This window comes from Coenobita brevimanus, chromosome 91 (genome assembly GCF_032717465.1).
Source record: "Coenobita brevimanus isolate Jiangsu-jjx chromosome 91, ASM3271746v2, whole genome shotgun sequence".
Lineage (NCBI taxonomy): Eukaryota > Metazoa > Arthropoda > Malacostraca > Decapoda > Coenobitidae > Coenobita > Coenobita brevimanus.
In genome coordinates, this window is record NC_137044.1 from 22,944,427 (window position 1) to 22,970,648 (window position 26,222).

The 26,222-nt window shown below is 44.2% G+C and overlaps 1 protein-coding gene and 1 pseudogene across 1 annotated transcript; both read left to right on the forward strand.

Moving 5' to 3' along the window:
• Positions 1 to 578: 578 nt before the first annotated feature.
• On the forward strand, positions 579 to 857 carry LOC145411903 (Y-box-binding protein 1 pseudogene; annotated as a pseudogene).
• A 24,346-nt stretch (positions 858 to 25,203) lies between these two features.
• On the forward strand, positions 25,204 to 25,599 carry LOC145411904 (uncharacterized). Its single transcript, XM_080281875.1, has one exon. It carries the CDS (start codon positions 25,204 to 25,206, stop codon positions 25,597 to 25,599), a length of 396 nt encoding a protein of 131 aa, XP_080138001.1.
• Positions 25,600 to 26,222: the final 623 nt, after the last annotated feature.

Below are 26,222 nucleotides of genomic sequence, written 5' to 3' on the forward strand. Positions count from 1 at the left end.
CGTCCTTCAGCCACAACCTATCCCCCGAAAAGAGGAAGCGGAAGAGGATGTTGATGGTCATTATGATAATAATCCTGAAGCTTCTCTTTTCAAAATAGCAAAAGAGGTTAAGCAGAAAAAAAAAAAACACATCAAAAACAAAAACAATAAACTAGGAGGAGGAGGAGGAGGAGGAGGAGGACGGCGGCGGCGGCGGCGACGGCGGCGGTGGCGGCGGTGACGGCGGCGGCGGAGGTGACGGCGGCGGCGGCGACGGCGACGGCGGCGGCGACGACGACGACAACGACAGGCTTTTCGAGGCTCATTCCCGTATTTGCTCGAGTCTGCTGGTGGTTTGACCTCGTGGTGGTGTGTTCTGATATTTCTGGTTTATTTTGTTTTCCCTCTTGCTTCACTCAGTTGCACTTCTTGCCTCTCTAAGTGTGTGTATATAAGCCAGGCTTGCTTTGTCGTTAGGTGGAGGAGAGAGCGACGAAGTGTGTGGACGGCCAGATCCCATTCCTGCTGCAACCTCTCCTGCTGTTGCTCACGACCCGTTGAGGGGGGCAGACAGCAGGCCTCGGCCTTCTACGACCCAGATGAAGATCAGAGGTGCTGTGGTTTGGTTTAACATTCGGGCGGGGTACGGTTTTATCAAACGCCACGATGCTGGTGTTGATATTTTCGTGCACCGTCAGGCGATTGCTAAACCAAGTCCACGGCATCTCCAGCGCTCCCTAGGCGATGGCGAGACGGTGGAGTTTGTCCTCTTCGGAACGCCCAAGGATCCTGAGGCTAGGGACGTCACCGGACCGGGAGGGGCTGCCGTGCAGGGCTCTGCCTGTGCACGGCGGCGTCCCACGGTTTGGCGGCACTAGCCCAGGGATCAGGGGTGCTCAGGGGAGGTAAGCACCATCGTCGAGATGTGCATCGCGACGGCAAAGGCTTTTTGTGGGGGTGATAAGGAGGCTTTGCGTGTTCTTCCTAAGATCTTCATGGAGAATGGGCTTCCCAACCTTATCATCCCTGAGTGCTTCGTCCGTGATGTACATACAGTCCCTCGCCAACGGGAGCGCCAGGCTCGTAAGCCTCGTCCAGCTATTCCTCGCCAGACTCCGAGGAAGAGGCTTAGGCTGGAGGCCCCCCTCAACCGAAGGACGACCTCTCAAGTTGACGACCCGGCCCCAGCCCCGGCTAACGATACGGTTACGACCACGGCGGAAGTAGACCAGCAGCCAGCAGTGTCTGAGGAGGAGCGGGACTCGTCTGCCACCGCCTCCATGGCCGAGGAAGCGTCGACCAGCTCCTCGGCTGAGGAGGAAGTCGGGGAGTCCACTACTCCTCAGACAGAGGAGGGCACCCCATCTCGCCCTCCTATTATCGACCTTAAGGATCGGCTAGACGTAGCCTCCTATAGACACCTTCTGGCTCTCAGCGCTCACACCCGATCGTACCAGCTCGGAGCAAAAACATATACCACCCTCTACGATCTGCTCAGGGCTGACGATAGGGATGAGAACATAAGACCTGTGCTGATTGTCAGGGGGGGAGGAGGTGCGTCTAGCCGATCTTAGAGCATTTTATCACATGCTCCCACCTCGGCTGGCTCCCTAGATCGGCGGTCTGCGCGGTGAGAGAGTGACCAGTACTTTCATTATAAAACTCGGCTGGCCTAATACCCCGAATAGAGGGTGATGGCCATTAAGCCAAAAACAAACAAACAAAACAAAGTCGTTAGGTAACAGCTGCATTTAGAAGGTTTCTTGGTGTGTTCTGCTCCATGAACCTTCAGCTCAATGGAATCTACAGAAGCTAACATTTTATTTACGTATACATTTGGTCAATAGTTAGTTTACACTCTCCAGAGGTGCCTAAGAGGGACGCCTCCATGCGGTGGTACCGATGTAACCGGACGGCTAAACGGTTTGGTCATATGGAGGTCCTTCGGCCACATCCTATCCCCCGAGAGGATAAGTGTGAACTGGTTTGGAAGGGAAACTAAGCATGTAATTTTGCAGCTTCTCGTTTCAGAATAGCCTGGGAGTCAAAACATTACCCGTTACGATGACGACGGCGACAACGACAACTACGACGACCTTGTGAGGGTCTATTGTGTTATTCGTGCTTCATTTAGTTGCGTTTCATCCGTCCCTGAGTTGAGCTTCATTCTTACCCGAGTTTGCTTATGTAAGCCGGGCTGGGATTGTCGTTAGTTGACACATGGATTTAGACCGGTTTGGTGGTGTCCTCCGCTGCAGGTATTTTGTGAATATAGTAAGATATCTGTCACACCTGAGTTAGTGTTCAGTAAATAATGTACCTGTACCTATTCGGATCTGTATGTGTGTGTGTGTGTGTGTGTGTGTGTGTGTGTGTGTGTATGTGTGTGTGTGTGTGTGTGTGTGTGTGTGTGTATTTGTGTTTGTGTTTGTGTGAGTGTTTGAATTTTTGTTTGTATTTGTGTTTTTGTGCTTCTGTTTGTTCCCTAACGGGTAACTGTCTGATTTAGGACATATATTTGACTGTCCTTCCCGATAGTCTCAGCAGTCCCACGCACCCCATGGAATCACAAATCACCACATCCATTGTCCATACTGAATATGTCAGGTCTGCCTAATTCATAACTCAGTATCATAGTATTCGCAAGTGTGATTTTATGATCATTTCCTACCTGCTGGTCTGCTCACTTGTCCTCAGGCCAACGTCATGATGCGGAACATTGCACATCTGAGACGGTCTGTTGCTTCCACTGCAAGGGCGCTCACTCCACTTCCTCTAGGGATTGTCCCAAGTGGAAGGAGGAGAAGGAGGTCTGCACAGTGAAGGAAATGGAGGGCATTTCCTACTACGAAGCTAGGAAAAAGGTGAAGGAGTTGCATGCAACTCCCATGCCGAATAGGTCCTATGCTTCGGCGGTAATGTCCCATCCTGCGATGTGCTCTGTCGAGATGCAGACTGACCCTGTCCTTCTCCCTCCTGCCACTCACAGTACATCTCCATCTCGACCTCCTGTCCGCTCCAACTCTCTCACTGACATCCCTAAGGTTTCAACCTATTCTGAGGCTGCTGCTGCCTCTCCATCAGTACAGCCTAAAGCGAAACCCGACAAGTCTAGTAAAAGTAACATGACCACCTTCACAAAACAGTCTCGTCCTCACGTTCTTCCAGTTCCCACTCCAGTGAGGGAGAGGAAGGTTAGCTCTTCCTCAGGGGAGTCAGGGAACCTCATAATTAACGATAATATGGAGGTTTCCGTGAACAACCACTGGGATAGGTCCCGCGGTAGTCGCTCGCCTACTGGCGGGCGATAAAAAAAAGACGAAGCACACTGGCCCCCAACGTAAATCTTAAACCGTCGCTTTCACTGTATTACAGTGGAGTTGTAGAGGTATTGGGAATAAGTTACAAGATATAGCAATCTTGCCTTGTATACACAGGCCAGACGTTATTTGTTTACAGGAGACGCGCCAGGAGGATCATCCTGATCCTCCACAGTTCAAACACTACCACTCATACAGAAGATATGAAGGTCACGAAGTTGCCATTTACACAAACAAATCACACCCACAAACGGAAGTGATTTTAAATTCTACTCTGGAAGCTGTCGCGTGCAGAGTAAAATTTATTAACATGTATCTGTCTATTTGCTCTTTGTACTGTCCTCCACATGGCCACATTGATACTGATGCTTTAAATTCACTATTTGAACATCTGCCTGGAAATAAGTTAGTGTTGGGCGATTTTAACGCCCATCACTATCAATGGGGTAGCTTGAGGATTGATGGCCGTGGGGAGCAAGTAGCCGACCTAATACTACAGTCCAACCTCTGTCTTCTGAACGATGGTGGATCGATTCGTGTAGATGATCGTACTGGTAACTTTTCGGTCATTGACTTATCTTTGGCCTCCCCTGGTATACATCAAGATTTCTCATGGGACCCTTACGACGACTCCTTGGGAAGTGATCATTTACCCAACTGTCTTTCTTATACACACGACATCATTTCGGACCCTCCACCTCCAAAATTTAACTATAAGAAAGCAGACTGGGGATTCTTCTCACGGATCGCCAATTTAGATATATCTGGGGAGACCATAGATGTTAAGGTCGAAAATATAACTACTTCCATATTACACGCATCTGAGGCTGTTATTCCCAAGACTTCTACAGATGATGCGAAGCATAGAGCACATTGGTGGACGCCGGATTGCCGACAAGCATTAAGAAAACGCAATAGGAGATACAGGATTTTTGACAGTCAGCCCACTGAGGAAAATTTTATTGCATACAAACAGGCACGGACTGAGGCAAGGGGAATAATAAGGGCTAAACGTGACTCCTGGCGGTCCTTTGTGTCCACGGTGACTCATACAACACCATTACATAAAGTCTGGTCCACTATAAGATTATTAAATAATAAAGGCCCATACTTCCCTGTGACCACCTTGCAGGTGATTAACACCACCTATGCCGAGCCCGTGGACGTTGCTAACATCCTCGCCAGGAGTTTTTCTCATGTAAGTAGCTCAGCCAATTATGACCCGCGTTTTAAACATCATAAAAGCACGGCTGAGCTACAGATATTAGACTTTGCCACAGAAGACGTAGACTCACCGTACAACCAAGAGTTTACGCTCGATGAACTGCTCCTTACCCTTAAATCCTGTAAAGACACCAGTCCTGGACCAGACACCATCACCTGCAGTATGATCCAGCATCTTAATCAGGACAACCTGACTAAGATGTTACCATTGTACAATGAGATTTGGGCGTCTCGAACGTTCCCAAATTCATGGCACTTTGCGCACGTCATACCGATACCCAAAGAGGCTGGTCGTCTTATGAATCCCACTTCATTTCGTCCTATTGTGTTGACTTCTTGTCTGTGTAAGGTCATGGAACGTATGGTAAACAATAGGCTTCTTTTTGTTTTAGAGTCAAAGAATTTATTAAATGATCAAAAATGTGGCTTCCGTAAATACAGAAGTTCACTCGATCATTTAATGAATTTGGAGCATTGTATTGCAGAGGCATTTGCCAATAAAGAATTCATGATAGGGGTGTTCTTGGACATCCATAAAGCCTATGACATGACATGACGACACGGTATACTAATGAAGCTCTATGCTTATGGTTTAAGAGGAAATTTGCCTATTTTTATTTCAAATTTCTTAAGGGACAGAACTTTCTCTGTTAAATTGCTCCGTAACATAACGTCGGATATATTTATCCAGGAAAAAGGGGTGCCACAGGGAAGTGTGCTTAGTCCTACTTTATTTAGTATTATGATCAATGATATTCTGTCATCAGCTCCCATCCCAAGGAATCTTAAATACTTGCTCTACACTGATGATTGTGCAATATGGCACTTTTCCCATAATGCACAGTTTTCGGCTGGGTGGATTCAAGCAGCCCTTGACTCCGTCCACCACAGGGCCTTGCAGTGGGGATTTAAGTTTTCGACCCTAAGTGTGCCACTGTAGTATTCACTAATCGTAACGTACCTAATTTGTGTTTAACTTTGGATACCCAGGTGGTACCTTTTTAAAATTTTGTAAAGTTTTTGGGAATTCATTTTGATCGTCAGTTGAACTTCAAAATTCATGTTAATAATTTGTTTGCTCATTGTGATAAAACTGTAAATGTCCTGAAGTATCTAGAAGGTACTACCTGGGGTCCCGACAGAAATCTTTATTAATCGTTTATAAGTCCCTTATTCGATCAAAGCTAGACTATCGCGCACAGGTGTATGGCTCTGCATCCGATGCCATGCTGAAAGGATAGGATGTGTTGCAGAATAAATGTTTGCGAATGTGTCTTGAAGCTGTCCGGTGTACCCATGTAGCTCGTATGTAAGTGGAGGTGAATGTGCCTCCCCTCCGTATTCGCCATGACCACCTGGCTTGGTCCTATGGCCTCAGATCATCGAGGAAAAGTAATATCGGCAATGTGGCCTGTACCCCCCTGCGTCAATACCACCACCTTCTTTGGGGGGGGGGATGTCAGCCACCTGCCGTTCGCCTCCACTTACTGACTTAGGAGCTTGGTGTGGACCTCAGTGACTGTGACATTTTCAGATTCAAAATCAGCCCTTCAGGCAATTGCATCTTGTACTACGGACTCTCACCAGATCCAGGGCCGCATCGTTAATAAGTTGCATTCATGCAACAAGTCATTCACGCTGATCTGGGTGCCTGATCATTGTCGTATCTACGGCAATGAGCAGGCTGACTTACTTGCAAAGTCAGCTGTAGAGCTCTAGGAGACTTGGGACGTTTCTCGTGATCTACGGTCGAGTCTCTCTCTCAGAAAGAAATCAATAAATCTTCTGTGGCAAGGTCAGTGGACCAGACTAAATATTGGAACGTGTAAGCCGTACCTGGGCAACTGGGACACTGCCAACCGTCCAAGTCACCTGGAAGAAAAAGTGTTGACTCGTCTACGGCTTACTGCCACCATGCTTACCCACATGAAACCTTATATGGAAAAACGATTCCCACCGCACTGTGACATGTGTGATGCGGTGTTATCTATCAGTAATATCATCCTGTGCTGTCGGCGATTTATTCGTGAACGCGCTTCACCTATATATTACTGCAGCGCAGCAGACGTCCCCTTCACCCTTTCCACAATCCTGGGTGATGGAGACATTGTTATGACTGATAAATTGATGGCTTTCTTGAGAAAGACCAAACTGATCAGAGTGATGTGACTTTTTTTACTATATGGTTATGGCTTTTATCGATTGTAAATATGTAAATATTGTACTTTTAAATAGGGTTGACAGTTGACATTTAAAATAGTTGCTCCTCCCACTGATCTATTTCTAATATTGATGTCCCCTACATTAAACCCCGTTCCTCGCCTGACAGAAACCAGTTGATGAGTGCAAGTGTGCAATATAGAAAGGTATTGCGCACTTGTAGTCGATGATGATCTGTTGGGCGAGGTTCTTCACTTTTTGTACATATTAGGTAAATATATTATACCATCTTGATTAAGTTGTCCTAATTAGGGCCGACAGCTGACGTATATGGAAATGTTCACGACTCTTCTGGTTCTCTTTCATATACTGATGTCCCTTATATTAGGTTGTGCCTCGACTGACAGTCATCAGGTAATGAGTGCAGGTATGTAATGTAGAAAGGCAATACATATCTGCAGTCGATGGTGTTCTGTTAGCCGAGGTATTTTTCCAATTAGTGCAGGTTTAGCTATTTCTCTCTGTAGGATTTAGTATAGGTTAGCGATTTGTCTGTCAGGTGATTAGTTTTAATGTCTTCAGATTAGGTATTTATGTTTATGAATAATGTAAGGTCAAAAAATAAAAAGTATATAAAAAAATGATGAAAATAAAATTACAGAAAAAAATATTTAAAAAATTATTATTATATATATATATATATATATATATATATATATATATATATATATATATATATATATATATATATATATACATATATATTGTTACGGAACAGAGAAAGAGAATGTACACTTTAAGTGAGAATACTAAGAGACACTACTGTCCCGTAAAGTTCCAGGTTCAAAACAAGAGTTAGGTAAAATTACAAGTTAAAGTTTAATGCTCAAACTAACAACAAAACATTCAGGACTCATAAGGATAATGTAATGGCAAAAAACAGGTTAAATATATGGTTAACTGCAATAGCCTCTATTAACACGAAATTAGCAAGAGTAAATTTATCTAAGTCAGCCCTGATAAAATGAAAATACACCGGGCAATGCTCAGTTACTGCAAGATAAATTATTACAGATACAAAATATTATTTAAAATGATGGACATAAAGATCCCTACATGAATTACAAAAACTTCAGTAGACCTACAAATTAAACTTATGCTATACAGTACAAGAACAAAATGCAATAACACTTATACTCAAATTACACAGCTGCTAGATGGTTGGAGACTTCCTGAGAAACTCACAATAATAATAACTGTACAGGGGAGGACAGAGATGTGAACAAAATGAGGAGCAGATCTAAGTGGCAATGATGCAGAGACTGAGCTCATTATATAGGGGCCAGCAGAGCTTGATACAACTTGTAAGAAGGACGCGCAAATGAAGCCATGGGGACAAAGAGCTGAAAATCCTGCTCTGAACAACTGAAAGGACGACTTACTCTACTCTAACCGTAGAAGGGGGGGACTGAGGCAGAACACGCTCGTGATCAAACATGCAGCATACTGCGCATTAAAATTACACAAAGGATGATGAAATCATAGGCTATGTAACACCTCCCCACAAAGTAAAAAGAAATTTACAAAGGAAATTTCTTATTAATCTAAAACAATCTGTATATGGCATTACAGAACATGCAAAAGTCTTTCCTAATGTTACAAAACATGAGATCTCCCTAGCACGTTCAGTCATAGGTACTTGCCAGTATCCCTTTAACAAATCAAACTTACTTATGTACCTAGCCTTTCTGATCTTGTCCATGCAATCTTCCACACGAGGGAGAGGGTAAGTGTTTGTTTTGGTTATCTGATTAACACGTCTGTAGTTTTACAGTCTTGTCAGGATTCGATTTACGCTTGACTGACTCAGAAGCAGCAGCGGCCTGTGAGTATGGTGAAGTTTTAGGGAGGTCAGTTAGAGAGTTAGATCGTACAGGAGGTTTAGAGGTGGAGGTGGAGGTAGAGTGAGTGACTTGATTAACAAGCACGAGATCAGTCTGCATCTCCACAGTGCACATTACAGGGCGGGACATCACTGCCGAAGCATAGGACCTATTCGGTGTGGGAGTTGCATGCAACTCCTTCACCTTTTTCCTTGCTTCGTAGGAGGAGATGCCCTCAGTCGCCTTCACCGCGCAGACCTCTTTCTCCTCCTTCCACCTGGGACAATCCCTAGAGGAAGTGAAGTGAGCACCCTTGCAGTGAAAGCAGCTGACACCCTCTGATGTACAATGGTCAGCATCATGACCTTGCGTTGCGCATTTGCCACAAACTGATTGGGAAGCCCGACAAGACTTTTCATGGTGTCCATATAACTGACATCGTAAACAACGAACTAGGTTAGGGATGTATGTCCTGACGTTAACAATTTCATACCCCACTTTGATATGGGTTGGGAGAGTCACTTTACCGAAAGTCAATATAACCGTTGCCGTTTTCGTCCTCCTGCCCTCGGAAAATCTCGTGATGAAACGGGCTTCAATTACATCTTCATGAGCAAGTTCACGTATGATGTCGTCCTCTTCCATGACCATGAGGTCCCTTGCAGGAATTCATGGAGTGAGGGATCGTCAGCACAACATCATAGGAATGGAATTTGCTCATCTTCATCAAATCCTTAACCTGGGACGAGTTTGCAGTCTTTACTAGGAGATCTCCGCTAGCAAGTTTTTTGACCTGCTCTACCTCTCCTGCACATCCATCAATCACCTCCTTGATAATGAAGGGATTGAGGCTGGACAGGGGAGTAGAACCAACCGCGTGCAGCAAAACAAAACTCGCATTTTTTACGTCAATGTCTAGCAGAGGGCGTGTCCGGGTCCGTTCAGTTTGGAGGTAGTCCATCCGTGAGACAGACGGTGGTCGGTCAGGACTACCTCCCCCCCCTTCGGGGGGGGAGGCAGCAGTGGCGTCCGCCATAGTGACCACTTCCCCCTAAAGGGGGAAGTGGGAAGAAAGAGAAAAAATAAACAAGGGACAAAAAAACCAGGACAACACACCTATGGCTAAGATTGCCCTCTCAAACCACTCCAGGGAGGCCCGACCGTGTTACTTCACACCCCAGAGCGATCAGTGGGGGGGACCCTCCGTGGGCGAGTAAGCAAAGGTAATCTTAGTAAATAGATAAAGACACTTACTATATGTCTAGCAAGGGTAGGGAGGAAAATTAGTACTAGCTAATCCTAAGCGTCACCAGAAGGGTGAAAAAAAAGCAAATGCCGGTGAGACAGCCCTGAAAACTAGAGAAGAGCGCAGAGAAAAACACTTCTACCCTCTTCACGACCATGCATCAAAGTCCCCACCTAACGACTTTTTTTTTTTTTTGCCTATCGATCATTGAGGCCGGAGCCCCTGGTCATTAAGGCAAAATATATACATGTATATACATTTACACATATATACATATATATATATGAACATTTATATATATATACATACATACATACACACATCCATGCATATGAACATACACACTTTCATGCACACGTACATATATATATATATAATAATTTTTATTTTATTATTTTTTTGAAATTTTATTTATAATATTTTTTTTTATTTTTTTATTTTTTTTAACCTTATATTAGTTATAAACTAAAATGCATAATGTAAATACCCTAAAACTAATCACCTAACAGACAAATCGCTAACCTATACTAAATCCTAAGAGACAAATAACTAGACCTACACTAATGGTAAAAAAGCCTCGACCAAGAGATCACCATCGACTGCAGATATGTAATGCCTTTCTACATTACATACCTGCACTCATCACCTGGTGACTGTCAGTCGAGGCACAACCTAATATAGGAGACATCAATATATGAAAAGGAACCAAACGAGTCAGGAACATTTCCATATACGTCAGCTGTCAGCCCTAATTAGAATAACTTAAGCAAGATGGTATAATTTATTTACATAATTTGTACAAAAAGTGAAGAACCTCGGCCAGCAGACCACCATCGACTGCAAGTGCCCAATACCTTTCTATATTGCACACTTGCACTCATCAGCTGGTGACTGTTAGTCGAGGAACAGGGTTTAATGTAAGGGACATCTATATTAGAAATAGATCAGTGGGAGGAGGAACTATTTCAAATATGTCAACTGTCAACCCTAATTAATATTACAATATATACATATTTACCGTTGATAAAAACCATAACCACGCAGTAAAAAGGTCACATCACTCTGATCAGTCTGGTCTCTCTCAAGAAAGCCATCAATTTATCAGTCATAACAATGTCCCCATCACCCAGGATGGTGGAAAGGGTGAAGGGGACGTCTGCTGCACGCAGTAATTTATAAGTGAAGCACGTTCACGAATAAATCGCCGACAGCGCAGGATGATATGACTCATAGATAACACCGCATCACAGATGTCACAGTGCGGTGGGAAGCGTCTTTCCATATAAGGTTTCATATGTGTTAAAACGGTGGCATTAAGACGTAATCGTGCCAACACTTTTTCTTCCAGGCGACTGGGGCAGTTGGCAGTGTCCCAGTCGCCCAGGTACGCCTTACAGGTTGGAATATTTAGTCTGGTCCACTGACCTTGCCACAGAAGATTTTTTGATTTCTTTCCGAGAGAGAGACTCGACCGTAGATCACGAGGAACGTCCCAAGTCTCCTCGAGCTCTACAGCCGACTTTGCAAGTAAGTCAGCCTGCTCATTACCGTAGATACGACAATGACCAGGCACCCAGATCAGCGTGAATGACTTGTTGCATGAATGCAACTTATTAACAATGCGGCCTTGGATCTCGTGAGAGTCCGTAGTACAAGATGCAATTGCCTGATGGGCTGATTTTGAATCTGAAAATATGACAAATGAGTCATGCCTAGAATTGAGAGCATAGTCTATGGCTTTGTCAATAGCAAAAAGTTCTGAAGTAAACACAGATGTATGAGTCGGCAACCGATACCTGAGGCCACATTCATTCGACCACACACTTGCACCCACACATTCACTCGACTTGGAGCCGTCGGTGTACAAGTGGTGGGACCCCAAGTGACGAACAATGATGTTACGAAACAAGTGGTGGACCTCCGCCTCCGGCGCCTTGCCCTTTGGTGCTGGGAGCCATGAGACAAACACTGTAAAGCCGGGTGGCTCCCAAGGCGCTATATTTTTTAACACCAACTTGTCACAGTCACTGGGGTCCACACCAAGCTCCTGAGTCAGTAAGTGGAGGCGAGCGGCAAGTGGCCGACGCACCACCCGCAGAAGGTGGTGGTATTGACGCAGGGGGGTACAGGCCACATTGCCGATATTACTTTTCCTAAATGTCCTTACACTATCGGACAAGGCGAGGTGGTCACGGCGAATACGGAGGGGAGGCACATTCGCCTCCACTTCCATACGAGCCACACGGGTACACCGGACGGCCCAAGACACATTCGCAAACATTTATTCTGTAGCACATCCAATCCTTTCAGCGTGGCATCGGATGCCGAGCCATACACCTGTGTGCCATAGTCTAGCTTTGATCGAGTAAGGGACTTATACACCATTAATAAAGATTTTCTGTCAGCACCCCAGGTAGTACCCGCTAAATACTTGAGGACATTTAACGGTTTATCACAACGAGCAAGCAAAGTATTAACGTGAAGTTTAAAATTCATTCTTCGATCAAAATGTATTCCTAAAAATTTTTACAGAAATTTGAAAAGGTACCACCTGATTATCCAAAGTTAAGCACAAATTAGGTACGTTACGATTAGTGAAGACTATAGCGGCACACTTACGTGCGGAAAACTTAAATCCCCACTGCAAGGCCCATTGGTGGACGGAGTCAAAAGCTGCTTGAATCCGCCCAGCCCAAAATTGTGCATTACACGAAGAGTGCCATATTGCACAATCGTCAGCGTAGAGTGAGTATTTAAGATTCCTCGGGATGGGAGCTGATGACAGAATATCATTGAGCATAATACTAAATAAAGTAGGACTAAGCACACTTCCCTATGGCACCCCGTTTTCCTGGATAAATATATCCAATGTTACGTTACGGGGCAATTTGACAGAGAAAGTTCTGTCCCTTAAGAAATTTGAAATAAAAACAGGCAAATTTCCTCTTAAACCATAAGCAAAGAGCTTCATTACTATACCGTGTCGCCAGGTCATGTCATATTCTTTATGAATGTCCAAGAACACCCCTATCATGAATTCTTTATTGGCAAATGCCTCTGCAATACAATGCTCCAAATTCATTAAATGATCTAGTGAAATTCTGTATTTACGGAAGCCACATTGTTGATCATTTAACAAATTCTTCGACTCTAAAACAAAAAGAAGCCTACTATTAACCATACGCTCCATGACCTTACATAGACAAGAAGTCAACACAATAGGACGAAATGAAGTGTGATTCATAAGACGACCAGCCTCATTGGATATCGGTATGACGTGCGCAAAGTGCCATGAGTTTGGGAACGTTCGAGACGCCCAAATCTCATTGTACAATGCTAACATCTTAATCAGGTTGTCCTGATTAAGATGCTGGATCATACCGTACGTGATGGTGTCTGGTCCAGGGCTGTTGTCTTTACAGGATTTAAGGGCAAGGAGCAGTTCATCGAGCGTAAACTCTTGGTTGTACGGGGAGTCTACGTCTTCTGTGGCAAAGTCCAATATCTGTAGCTCGGCCGTGCGTTTATGATGTTGGAAACGCGGGTCATAATTGGCTGAGCTACTTACATGAGAAAAACTCCTGGCGAGGATGTTAGCAACGTCCACGGGCTCGTCATAGGTGGTGTTATTCACCTGCAAGGTGGTGACAGGGAAGTATGGGCGTTTATTATTTAATAATCTTATAGTGGACCAGACTTTATGTAATGGTGTCATACGAGTCACCGTGGACACAAAGGACCGCCAGGAGTCACGTTTAGCCCTTCTTATTATTCTCCTTGCCTCAGCCCGTGCCTGTTTGTATGCACTAAAATTTTCCTCAGTGGGCTGACTATCAAAAATCCTGTATCTCCTACTGCGTTTTCTTAATGCTTGTCGGCAATCCGGCGTCCACCAATGTGCTCTATGCTTTGCATGAACTGTAGAAGTCTTGGGATTAGCAGCCTCAGCTGCGTGTAATATGGATTGGGTTATATTTTCGACCTTAACATCTATGGTCTCCCCAGATATATCTAAATTGGCGATCCTTGAGAAGGATCCCCAATCTGCTTTCTTATAGTTAAATTTTGGAGGTGGAGGGTCCGAAATGATGTCGCGTGTATAAGACAGATGGGTAAATGATCACTTCGCAAGGAGTCGTCGTAAGGGTCCCATGAGAGATCTTGATGTATACCAGGGGAGGCCAAAGATAAGTCAATGGCCGAAAAGTTACCAGTACGATCATCTACACGAGTCGCTCTACCATCGTTCAGAAGACAGAGGTTGGACTGTAGTATTAGGTCGGCTACTTGCTCCCCACGACCATCAATCCTCAAGCTACCGCATTGATAGTGATGGGCGTTAAAGTCGCCCAACACTAACCCCTAACGACAATGCACGCCTGGCTTATATACACACACTTAGAGAGGGAAGAAGTGCATCTGAGTGAAGCAAGAGGGAAAACAAAACAAACCAGAAATATCAGAACACACCACCACGAGGTCAAACCACCAGCAGACTCGAGCAAATACGGGAATGAGCATCGAAAAGCCCGGCGTCGTCGTCGTCGTCGTCGTCCTCGTCGTCCTCGGCCTCGTCCTCGTCGTCCTCGGCCTCGTCCTCGTCGTCCTCGTCGTCGTCCTCCTCGTCCTCGTCGTCGTCGTCCTCCTCCTCCCCCTCCTCCTAGTTCATTGTTTTTGTGTTTGATTTTTTTTTCTGCTTTACCTCTCATGCTATTTTGAAAAGACAAGCTTCAGGATTATTATCATAATGACCATGAACATCCTGTTCCGCTTCCTCTTTTCGGGGGATAGGTTGTGGCTGAAGGACGTTTGTATTTCCAGGAGGTTTAGCTGCCAGATTACATCTGTACCACAGGTTAGAGGCGTCCCTCTTAGGCACCTGTAGCGAATGGAAGCTAACTATTGACCTAAATTATGAGTAAATAAAAGTCTGTCTTCCGTAGATTCCATTATGCTGACGAGAGTGATAGTTTACTCTAGAAATTAGATTAGCTTTCACTAATTCTTTTCCACATGAAGATCTTTAATACCCTGAATAAAATCGGGTGGTAGCTGAGTAAATATGTAAAATAATCGCGACACTGAGGTGTAGAGGTAAAGTTAGGAATATTCAATATGTCAAACTATAATGGAAGTGTGAACTGTCTGATTCACTTAGAAAGCTTTGCTAAAAAGTACAATGTATGTATCAGCTAAATATTTACGTGAACTTTTTCCACTTATTGGATCAAGTGCTTTGTTTAGAGTTCACCACTGTTTACTTTGTATTGTTCGTTTTTTTTTTTTTTTCTTAAAGCTGAGATTTAAGCAATTGACAGATTACACGAAAATTTCATTCTCCCTACAAAATGTGCTGTTTAGGATACAGACTGTACTGTACCTCAAATTGATGGTAAAGCTAGGAAGAAGACAGTCATTACTACGAATGGAGAGGGAAAGACGTGTTAGAAGACAAGTGAGCAGACCGGCAGGTAGGAAATGATCATAAAATCACACTTGCGAATACTATGACACTGTCATGAATTAGGTAGACCTGACGTATATTCAGTATGGACAATGGAAGCCGTGATTTGTGATCCCATGGGGTGCGTGGGACTGCTGATACTATCGGGAAGGACAGTCAAATATATGTCCAAAATCAGACACTTACCCGTTAGGGAACAAACAGAAGCACAAAAACACAAATACAAACAAAAAATCAAACACTCACACAAACACAAACACATACACACACAAACACACACACACACACACACACACACACACACACACACACACATACACATACAGGTCCGAATAGGTACAGGTACATTATTTACTGAACACTAACTCAGGTGTGACAGATATCTTACTATATTCACAAAATACCTGCAGCAGAGGACACCACCAAACTGGTCTAAATCCATGTGTCAACTAACGACAATCCCAGCCCGGCTTACATAAACAAACTCGGGTAAGAATGAAGCTCAACTCAGGGACGGATGAAACGCAACTAAACGAAGCACGAATAACACAATAGACCCTCACAAGGCCGTCGTAGTTGTCGTTGTCGCCGTCGTAATCGTAACAGGTAATGTTTTGACTCCCAGGCTATTCTGAAACGAGAAGCTGCAAGATTACATGCTTAGTTTCCCTTCTAAACCAGTTCACACTTCTCCTCTCGGGGGATAGGTTGTGGCCGAAATACCTCCATATAACCAAACCGTTTAGCCGTCCGGTTACATCGGTACCACCGCATGGAGGCGTCCCTCTTAGGCACCTCTGGAGAGTGTAAACTAACTATTGACCTAATATGGAACCCATTTGGAACAGATATGGAACCCGTTCAGAATGTATATGGAACATGTACGGACTGCATATAGTACCTGTATGGAACGGAAATGTAACCGGAATGGAACCCCTATGGAATGCATATGGAACCAGTATTGGATGCATATGGAACATGTATGGAACCCTGATGCAACACGTCTGGAACCCATGTGGAACCCTTATGAAATGAGTATGGAACGCATATGGAACACCTATAGAATGCATATGGAATCTGTATTAAACGTGTATGGGTCCTGTATGGAACGTGAATGGAATGCGTATGGAACCAGTATGGAATGAATACGGAATGCACATGGAACCCATATGGAATGCGTATGGAATGCATAAGGAATGCGTATGGAATCCGTATGGAACGTGTATGGAATATGTATGGAACCTGTATGGATCGCTTATGGAACCTGTATGGAATGCGTGCGGAACCCATATTGAACGCATATGAAAATCATATGGAATGCATATGGAATGCATATGGAACCCATATGGAACGTGTTTGGAATGTGTATGGAATACGTATAGAATCTGTATGGAACATATATGGAATGCATATGGAACCCATATGGAACGTGTTTGGAATGTGTATGGAATATGTATAGAATCTGTATGGAACACATATGGAATGCATATGGAACCAGTATGGAATGCATATGGAATGTGCATGGAACCCATATGGAATGCGTATGGAATGCAAATGGACCACATATGGAACCTGTATGGAACCTGTATGGAATGCATATGGAACGTGTATGGAATGCGTATAGAACCCGTATGGAACATGTATGAAATAGGTATGGAACCCGTATGGAACATGCTTGGAACACACGCGGAATGCTTTTGGATCCCATAAGGAATGCATCTGGAACCCGTATGAAATGCATGTGGAACCTTATTGAACCCCTATGGTATGCATATGAAACACGTATGGAACCCGTATGGAACGCATATGGAATCTCTATGGAATGCATATGGAACGCATATGGAACCCATATTGAATGCATATGGAATCCATATGGAATGTGTACGGAACCCATGTAGAATGCGGATGGAACCCATGTGGATCACGTATAGAACCTGAATGGAATCCGTTTGGAACCCGTATGGAATGCATATGGAACACATATGGAACCCATATGAAATGCGTACGGAACCTCACCAAACCCCAACTGCCTCCCTCTCACCCCACCTTTGACTTTCCTGACCAAGCATATCTGCCCAGCAACCAGCCTCCCTCCACTCTCTCGCCTAGCAATGCAACCCCCACCACCTCACCTCTTCCTGGGTGTGTGGCGAGCTTATCAGTGAACATTACGTCATCGTTGCTTCTCCACTCAACATCTTGGTTATGATTATCACACGCTCCACATCGCTTCTCATTGGGCGACTTCATCTCGTGATGTTATTCTTCCCCACCGCCTCCCCTACCCTGCCTGGGACTGACAGCTCTTATTCCAGTATCTTCACAAGTTTTCTCGCTACCCGGACTTCGCTCCATTCTGCAACACTTCGGTATTCAGTGCATATAAATATATAGTTTATTTTCATCTGCCCATACCTTGACTTTCTATAAAGATTATTCTATGGATTTTCTCTACAGATTCTGCCTCATATTACCATTCATCTGTCTTATTCACTATCATGCATCTCCTACATTTACCTTACTTCTCACCAACCACACCCGGCACGCTCACGTCATACCTCATTTCCTTCACCCGTCATTTTCTTTCATGTCCGTCTTCATTGTATATATTCCCCTTCATCATCACTGTAGATACAATATTATACATGCTTCTGACCACTCATTGTATATTAAACATTGTATACTAAACATGCATATGGAACCCGTATGGAATGCGTATGGAACGTGTATGGAACCCATATGGAATGTTTATGGAATGAGTATTTAACCCGTAGGAAACGCATATGGAACCTGTATGGTATGCGTCTGGAACCCGTAGTGAATGGATATGAAACCTGTATGGAACATGTATGGAACCCTTATGGAATGTGTATGGAACTGGTATGGAACACACATGGTACCTGTATGGAACACATATGGAAACTGTATGGAACATGTATCGAATGCATATGGAACGTGAATGGAATGTGTATGGAACACATATAGAACCCGTATGGAACACATATGGAAACTGTATGGAACGTGTATCGAACACATATGGAAAGTGAATGGAATGCGTATGGAACCCGTATGGAATGCACAAGTAACCCGTTTGGATGGCGTATAGAACCCATATGGAACCTGTATGGAACATGTATGGCACCTGTATGGAACCCATATGGAGTTCTTATGGAACCGGTATTAAACGTGTATGGAACCCATATGGAATGCATATGGAACCTGTATGGAATATGCATGGAATGCATATGGAACGCTTATGGATTTTGTATGGAATACGTATGAAATGCGTATGGAACCCACATGGAATGTGTATGGAACACGCATAGATTGCACATGGAACCTGTATGGAACGCTTATGGAACACGTATGGAACCCGTATGGAAACCATACAGAACCCATATAGAATGCGAATGGAACCTGTATAAAATGCATATGGAACCGTATGGAATGCGTATGGAACCTGTATGGAATGCGTATGGAACCCGTATGGAATGTGTATGGAACCCACATGGAATGCGTATGGAACCCGTATGGAATCCATGTGGAATATGTATGGAACCTGTATGAAATCTTTGTGGAATGTGTATGGAACAAGTATGGAACCCATATTGAACCCATATTGAATGCATATGGATCTCATAAGGAATGCATATGAAACCCATATGGAATCCATATGAAACCCATATGAAACGCATATGGAACCTGTATGGATCACGTATGGGACATGTATGGCATGCGTATGGAAAGCGTATGGAAAGTGAACAGAACATGTATGGAACCCGTTTGGAATGCGTATGGAACACATCCGGAAACTGTATGGAATGCACATGGAACCTCCATGGAATGCATATGGAACCCATATTGAATGCGTCTGGAACCTGTATGAACGCATATGGAAAGCATATGGAACCTGTATCGAACCCGTATGGAATGTGCATGGAACACGTATGGTACCTGTATGGAACAAGTATGGGACCTGTATGGAATGCATATGGAAAGTGTATGGGACCCGTATGGAATGTGTATGAGACCGTATGGAATGTGTATGGAACATGTACTGAAGCCATATAGAATGCATATGGAACTTGTATGGAATGCATATGGAACCCACATTGAATGAGTATGGAACCTGTATGGAACACGTATCAAACCCGTATGGAATGTGTATGGAACCCTTATGGAACTCTTATGGAACCTGTATGGAATGCATATGGAACCGGTATGGAACACATATGGAACCCATATGGAATGCGTATAGAACCCATATGAAATACATATAGAACCTATATGTAAGGCATATGGAGCCCATGTGGAATGCTTATGGAATGCATATGGAACCTGTATGAAACAAGTATGGAACCCCTATGGAACACATATGGGACACATGGAACACGTATGGAATGCATATGGAACCCGTATGGAATGCATATGGAACCCGTATGGAATGCATATGGAACCCCTATGGAACGTGTATGGAACTGGTATGAAACCCGTATGGAACGCGTATGGAATGCATATAGAACCTGTATGAACCCATATGGAACCCGTATGGAACACGTATGGATCCCGTATGGATCCCGAACGGAACGTGTATTGAACCCATATGAAATCCATATGGAATGCATATGGAACACTTATTTAACCAGTATGGAACGAGTATGGAACTAGTATGGAACCATTATGGAACCCACATGGAAAACATATGGAACCCGTATGGAATGCGTATCGAACCGCTATGGAACGTGTATGGAACTCATTTGGAACCCATATGGAACCCATATGGAATGCGTGTGGAAGTGGTATGGAACCCATATGAATGCATATGGAACCTGTATGCATATGGAACTCATTTGGAATATGCATGGAAAGGGCATAGAACGTGTGTGGAACCCGTATGGAATGCGTATCGAACCCATATGGAACGTATATGGAACCCCTATGGAATACATATGGAAGTGGTATGGAATGCATTTGGAACCCATATGGAATGCATGTGGAACCTGTATGGAATGCGTATGGAACCCATGTGGAATATGCATGGAACGCATATAGAACCTGTATGAAACCCGTACGCAACCCGTATGGAATGCATATGGAAGCGTATGGAACTCACATGGATTGCATATTTAACCCGTACAGAATGCGTATGTGAGTGCGTTTAAGTACTTGGGTAGTGTGATGAGTAAGGATGGAACTTTAGAGGATGAAATGCTTGAAAGGGTGCAGCAGGGAAGAAAGGTTGCTGGTTCCTTGAAAACAGTTTTGAGAAACAGAGAAGTGAGCGTGGAAGTGAAAAAGCTACTACCTAACAGTATTGTGATATCAACTTTAACGTATGGAAGTGAAGCTTGGACCTTGTTGGAGAGATTGCATATGGAACCTGTATGGAAATGAATTATAATTTGGAGAGGAGCATGTGGAGTCACATGGAGAGACAGACTAACAAATGAGAAAGTGAAGGAGCGTTGTGGTGTGGATGTGTATGTGATAGCAAGCTTTAAGAGAAACACACTGAGGTGGTTTGGACATGAGGAGAGGATGGAGAGTCAGACACTGATGAGGAGAGTGTATGTGAATGAGGAGGACGGGGGGAGAGGGAGGGGGAGGCCAAGGATGAGATGGAGGGATGGAGTGGAGAGATATATGAGAGAGGGGGGGGGGTGAGCTAGGAGTAGGGCAATGAAATGGTGAAGGACAGGGCGACATGAAGATGATTTTTTGTGGCCACCCCTTATGGGATTAAGGCGTCTGGCAATAGATAGATAGGAACGCGTATGGAATCCGTATGAAACCCGTATGGAATGCATAGGGAACCCATATGGAATGCGTGTGGAGCCCATATGGAACACGTATAGAACCCACATGGAACGCGTATGGAATGCATGTGGAATCCGTAGGGAACACATACGGATCTTGCATGGAACACATATGGAACCTGTATGGAATGTGTATAGAACCCATAGTGAATGCCTATGGAACCCGTATGGAACCTGCATGGGACCTGTATGGAACCCATATGGAACCTGTATGGAATGTGTATGGAACCGGCATGGAATGCATACGGAACCCGTATCGAATGCGTGTGTGTATATATATATATATATATATATATATATATATATATATATATATTATATTATAGTTACGTGTGTAAGAATATATATATATTTTTCTGTTAATTATGCATGTACGTATAGTGCATGCGTGTCGCTGCTCGTGTGTGTGTGTGCGTCGATGCTGGGTATGCTAGCATCTCCGCACATGCACTCGCTATCATCTTGTTGCCCCTTTGGTGCGTACACATTTATAAAGTCTTAGTTAATTCTGTTTGCTCTCTCGTCGTGGGTGTGACTAAAATTGTTTTATATCAGTGACTTACGGTGGAGCCTAAATTGGCGACAAAGATTTGTTTTCATTAGCGATATTTATAATGTTTGGAGTATGGGGGAGAGATTAATTAGCTTAACTCTATTTCTGTATACTTCTCGTCTGCTTCTAGTTGCGTGTTGATGCATGCACATGACCGAAGGATATATAAGAGGGAGAATTTTGGGTGGAGATATAGTTTTTATGAGATTGGCATCGAGAGATGGAGTGTTTGGACTGGAGATCAGAGAGGGAGGAGAAGCTGTTTTTTGTGTGTTGTATATATTTCTGAACATCTATTCACTTGGTATCAGCATCCAATTGCAAGTATTATTGTCATTATTATTATTAGTGGCAATTACAGAATGCAGTTTAGTTATGTCTTTTTGAATGATTTTATTTCTCCTGTCTTGCAAATTTCTTCCCAGACTTAATGTAATTATTCAGGGTTTCATCAGGTTGCTTGTCTTTCTCGTTCTTTTGTGTTTCATTATCTCAATGTAAATACTGTAAAATTTATTAGCTTGTATTATATTAGGTATTTTTCATTGTGTTTTTTTCCCTCTGCTGACGTCAGCTAATTTTATTTGCTGTCTGACTTGCGTTGCGAGATTGGAGTTAGTGCTTTTTATATTGTTTTTGATCACTTAACTATTTGTTCAGTTCCCTTTTCACTTTGTTTTTCTCAGGTTTTACACAGTCAGATTTAGTTATCTTGTGTTGCCTACTCCCATCTCATAACATATAAATTGACGTTAAATTGGCACTATAATATCCTGATATTTTGATTATTATTGTGTCATTGTGGTTGTGTCATCATGGAGGGTAGAACCAGTGATGTTACTGTGGCGCCTCTGCATATCGTGAGTCAGCAGGATGCAGCTGACTTCATCAACTCAGGACCAACAGAGGATAAGATTAGGATGTTGCAGAGACAGGAGATAATCTTGGTTGCCAAAGCTCTTGAAATTCAGAGTGACTTGGGTAATGCCTGCCCATTAGTTAACTTAATTTGCCACCGACTGTTTGGCACAAATCCATGCGAAGTTCCGGGATTCTTGCCAGACCTTGAATCAGTTTCTAGATCAGTTCACGCATCCTATGATAATTTAGCTGAGGACACTGCCATCCAGCAGAATGAATTTATTGATGCAGAGCAGGCTAAGCATGATCATGAGTATAGGATGTTACAGCTTAACCTACACCTTCAGAGGGAGAAGGAGGAGGAGGATACTAAACTGCAGCAGATGAAGCTTAACTATGAAATGTGTATGAATTGCTCAAGTGCCCCAACCAATTTTCCCCATTCTTCTTCAGAATTTAGAGCCGTTGAAGCCACTAAATTAGTTCCCCCATTCGATGAGTGCTTAGTCCTGGAGTTCTTTGACTGATTTGAGAAGATTGCTATTGGTAACAAGCGGCCCAGTGACAGCTGGTCAACTCTGGTTCAGACAATGATCAAAGGTAAAGCATTGAAGGCCTATGACAGTCTCAGCCACCAAGAATCACAGAATTACGAGGTATTAAAGAAAGCCATACTGCGTGCATATGAGATGAGACCTGAAGTTTACAGACTGAAATTTAGGAATTGTAGGAAGTGCCCTCGTGACACTTTTTTAGATTTCAGTAGGCAGATGACTGATGCATTTAATCAATGGATGCAAAGTGAGCATGTCTCAGAATCTTATGTTAAGCTTAAGGAACTTGTTATCCTCGAGAACTTCCTTGATAAGATTGATACGGATTTAAGAACTTACCCTGCTGATAAGAAACTTAAAAATGCTGCTGAAGCTGCAGTATGTGTAGATGATTATTTATTGTTTAAGAATTTGCATAATGGTAAGGAAATTCCTAGGAGTGTTCCTCAGACCTGTTACCCCTCTCAGCTCCCCAAACAACCACCTCAGAAGCCCAACTCCACGAATTACTCCACACACAAAACTGATACACCTCACATTTCCCCAAACTTACACGCCGCCCATTTCCTTGCTCATATTGCAAGAGACCAGGTCACACTGTAGATAGATGCTGGCAAAATTCAGGTGTTGTGAAGCCAGTGAGCTTTGTTTCTCGTGAAGCTCCCGTGGTTATCCCCTTCAGTTGGTTACCCAGTTGTTAGTCAGGGAAACTGTGATGTTTTACCCCCTTCTAGGGTTGATGTTGTTCCAGAAGGTGGGAAGAAGGAGGCCACAGTTGTGTCGGAGCCCACTGTTTCAGGAGGTGTAGTACAGGCGGTGATGAGCAATGTTGCCCCTGCTTCTTCTTATGCTCCCTACCTGTATTCTGGTTCGGTGAAGGTGAATGGCATGGAGCATCCGGTATGCATTCTTCGTGACACTGGTTCTTTAATTCCTTTGTGGGTAAGGCCAAATAATGAAGTTTTTGATGTTGCAGGAGGAGAGTTTGTTCTGTTTAGGGGAGTATCAGGTGCAAAGACTGTGCCACTAGTTTCTTGTGAGGTTAAATGTCAGTTGTTTGATGAATTGGCACGATTGTGTGTTGTAGATTATTTACCAGAGAGTGATGCTGATTTAATACTCGGCAATGACCTGGTGAGAGGTGAGGAGATTACCACGCCAGTTTTGTCAGGGGTGCCAGTGCCTGAAGTTCCCTCACAGGTTGATCCCAGTGATGCTGAGGTGTTCGCAGTTTGTGCAGTGACTAGGTCTGTCACGTGCAGAGAGAAGTCAACAGGAGAAGGTTGCTTGTAGTGTGACCCACGTTATTGTACCAGAGGCAACAGTTAGTCCTGCATCCGAAGACACGAAACAATCGGACAATGAGATATCTTTGGCAGATACGTTTATGGGCTCTTTCGAAGATATTCCACCTGTTTCGTTGGGGGAAGTGAACATTGAGAAGTTAAAGGAGGCGCAGTCTGGAGATCAGGTGATTCAGAGGTTGAAATTGTGTGCAGTGGAAGATTTTGAGAAGGAGAAGGGTGGATGTTTTTATGTGAAAGATGAGATGGTGTGGAGACGGTGGAGACCTCCACATGTGAATGTAGATGATGGGATGTGGGACTACCATCAGATCGTAGTACCTAATGTATGCAGGCAGGAGTTAATTCAACTGGCCCATTTTACTCCATCTGCAGGTCACATGTGTGTAAGGAAGACCAATGAGAGGCTGTGTGCGGAATTCTACTGGCCCCGCATGGCAGCGGATGTGATTAAGTTTGTCAAACATTGTCATACCTGTCAAGTAGTGGGTAGGTCGAATCAGTCTGTCTCTAAGGCCCCTCTTGTCCCCATTCCTGCCATTGACCCCCCTTTTTCCAGGTTAATTATTGATGGGGTGGGACCCTTGCTCCCAACTTCTAGCGGTCACTCATATCTGCTCACTATCATGGACCCCTCCACGAGGTACCCTGAGGCGATACCTCTGTGTTCTATCAAAGCTAAGGCAGTGGTTAGAGTTTTGCTAGATATCTTTACAAAGTTTGGATTGCCCTAGGAGGTTCTGTCAGAGAGAGGATCTAATTACCTTTCCAACATCTTCCAGCAGTCATTAGCTCAACTTGGCATCACACACATCAAGAGCAGTGCCTACCATCCGGAGATGCAAGGTGCCTTGGAGCATTACCACCAGACTCTCAAGATTATGCTCTGCAAGTACTGTCTGGAGGACTGGGACCGTGGTGTGCCATTCCTCCAGTTTGCTACGAGGGAAGTTCCCCAGGAGAGTTTGGGTTTCTCTCCTAACAAGCTCGTGTTTGCCCATCGAGTTCGGGGTCCCTTTAGCTTGGTTCAAGAGACATGGAGCAGTAACCTCTCAAAGAGCCAGAGCTTACTGCATTATGTGCAGGACTTCAAGACCTGTATAAGTGAGACTCTGGAGCTGGCCCAGGAAAATCTCAAGCAGGCCCAGGATAACATGAAGGTGTGGTATGATCGAAAGGCCAGGCTGAGGGAGTTTCAAGTGGGCAACGAGGTTTTGGTGTTGCTGGCACTGTAGGGTCAGCCGCTGGCCACTAAGTTTAGTGGTCCTTACCTTGTAGTGCGGCGTATTGGAGACACCGACTACCTGGTGGAGACCCCTGACAGAAGGAAGAAGCACCAACTGTGCCATGTGAACGTGCTGAAGCCGTACCATCGTGCACCAGATTCTCCGGCTCCCGTACATCTTGTCTCCGCCACTGCTGCTGCTGCTGAGGAGGGTGTTGAGAGTGGCTTGTTTGAGGTGGACTGAGAGTTTCCAGATTGTAGCTGGGTGAGGAATGATGAGGCAGAGTCTATTCTCAACTCCAAGTTAGTGCATCTGCCTCAGGACCAAGCATCGCAGTTGGTTGCCCTCTTGTCAACTTACATGGAAGTGTTCAAAAGTGCCCCTGGGAAAACCGACTAGATTCAGCACGATGTGGATGTGGGTGATGCTTTTCCTGTGAAAATGCCCCCTTATCAAGTTAGTCCTCAGCATGCTGGTGTGCTGCATCGGGAGCTTAGTTATATGTTGGACCATGGGCTTATATCCCCTTCTGTTAGTCCCTTGAGTTCCCTTGTGACGTTGCAACCTAAACCAGATGGCACAAGATTTTACATAGACTACAGACGGGTGATACAGATGGGTGAACATGCTAA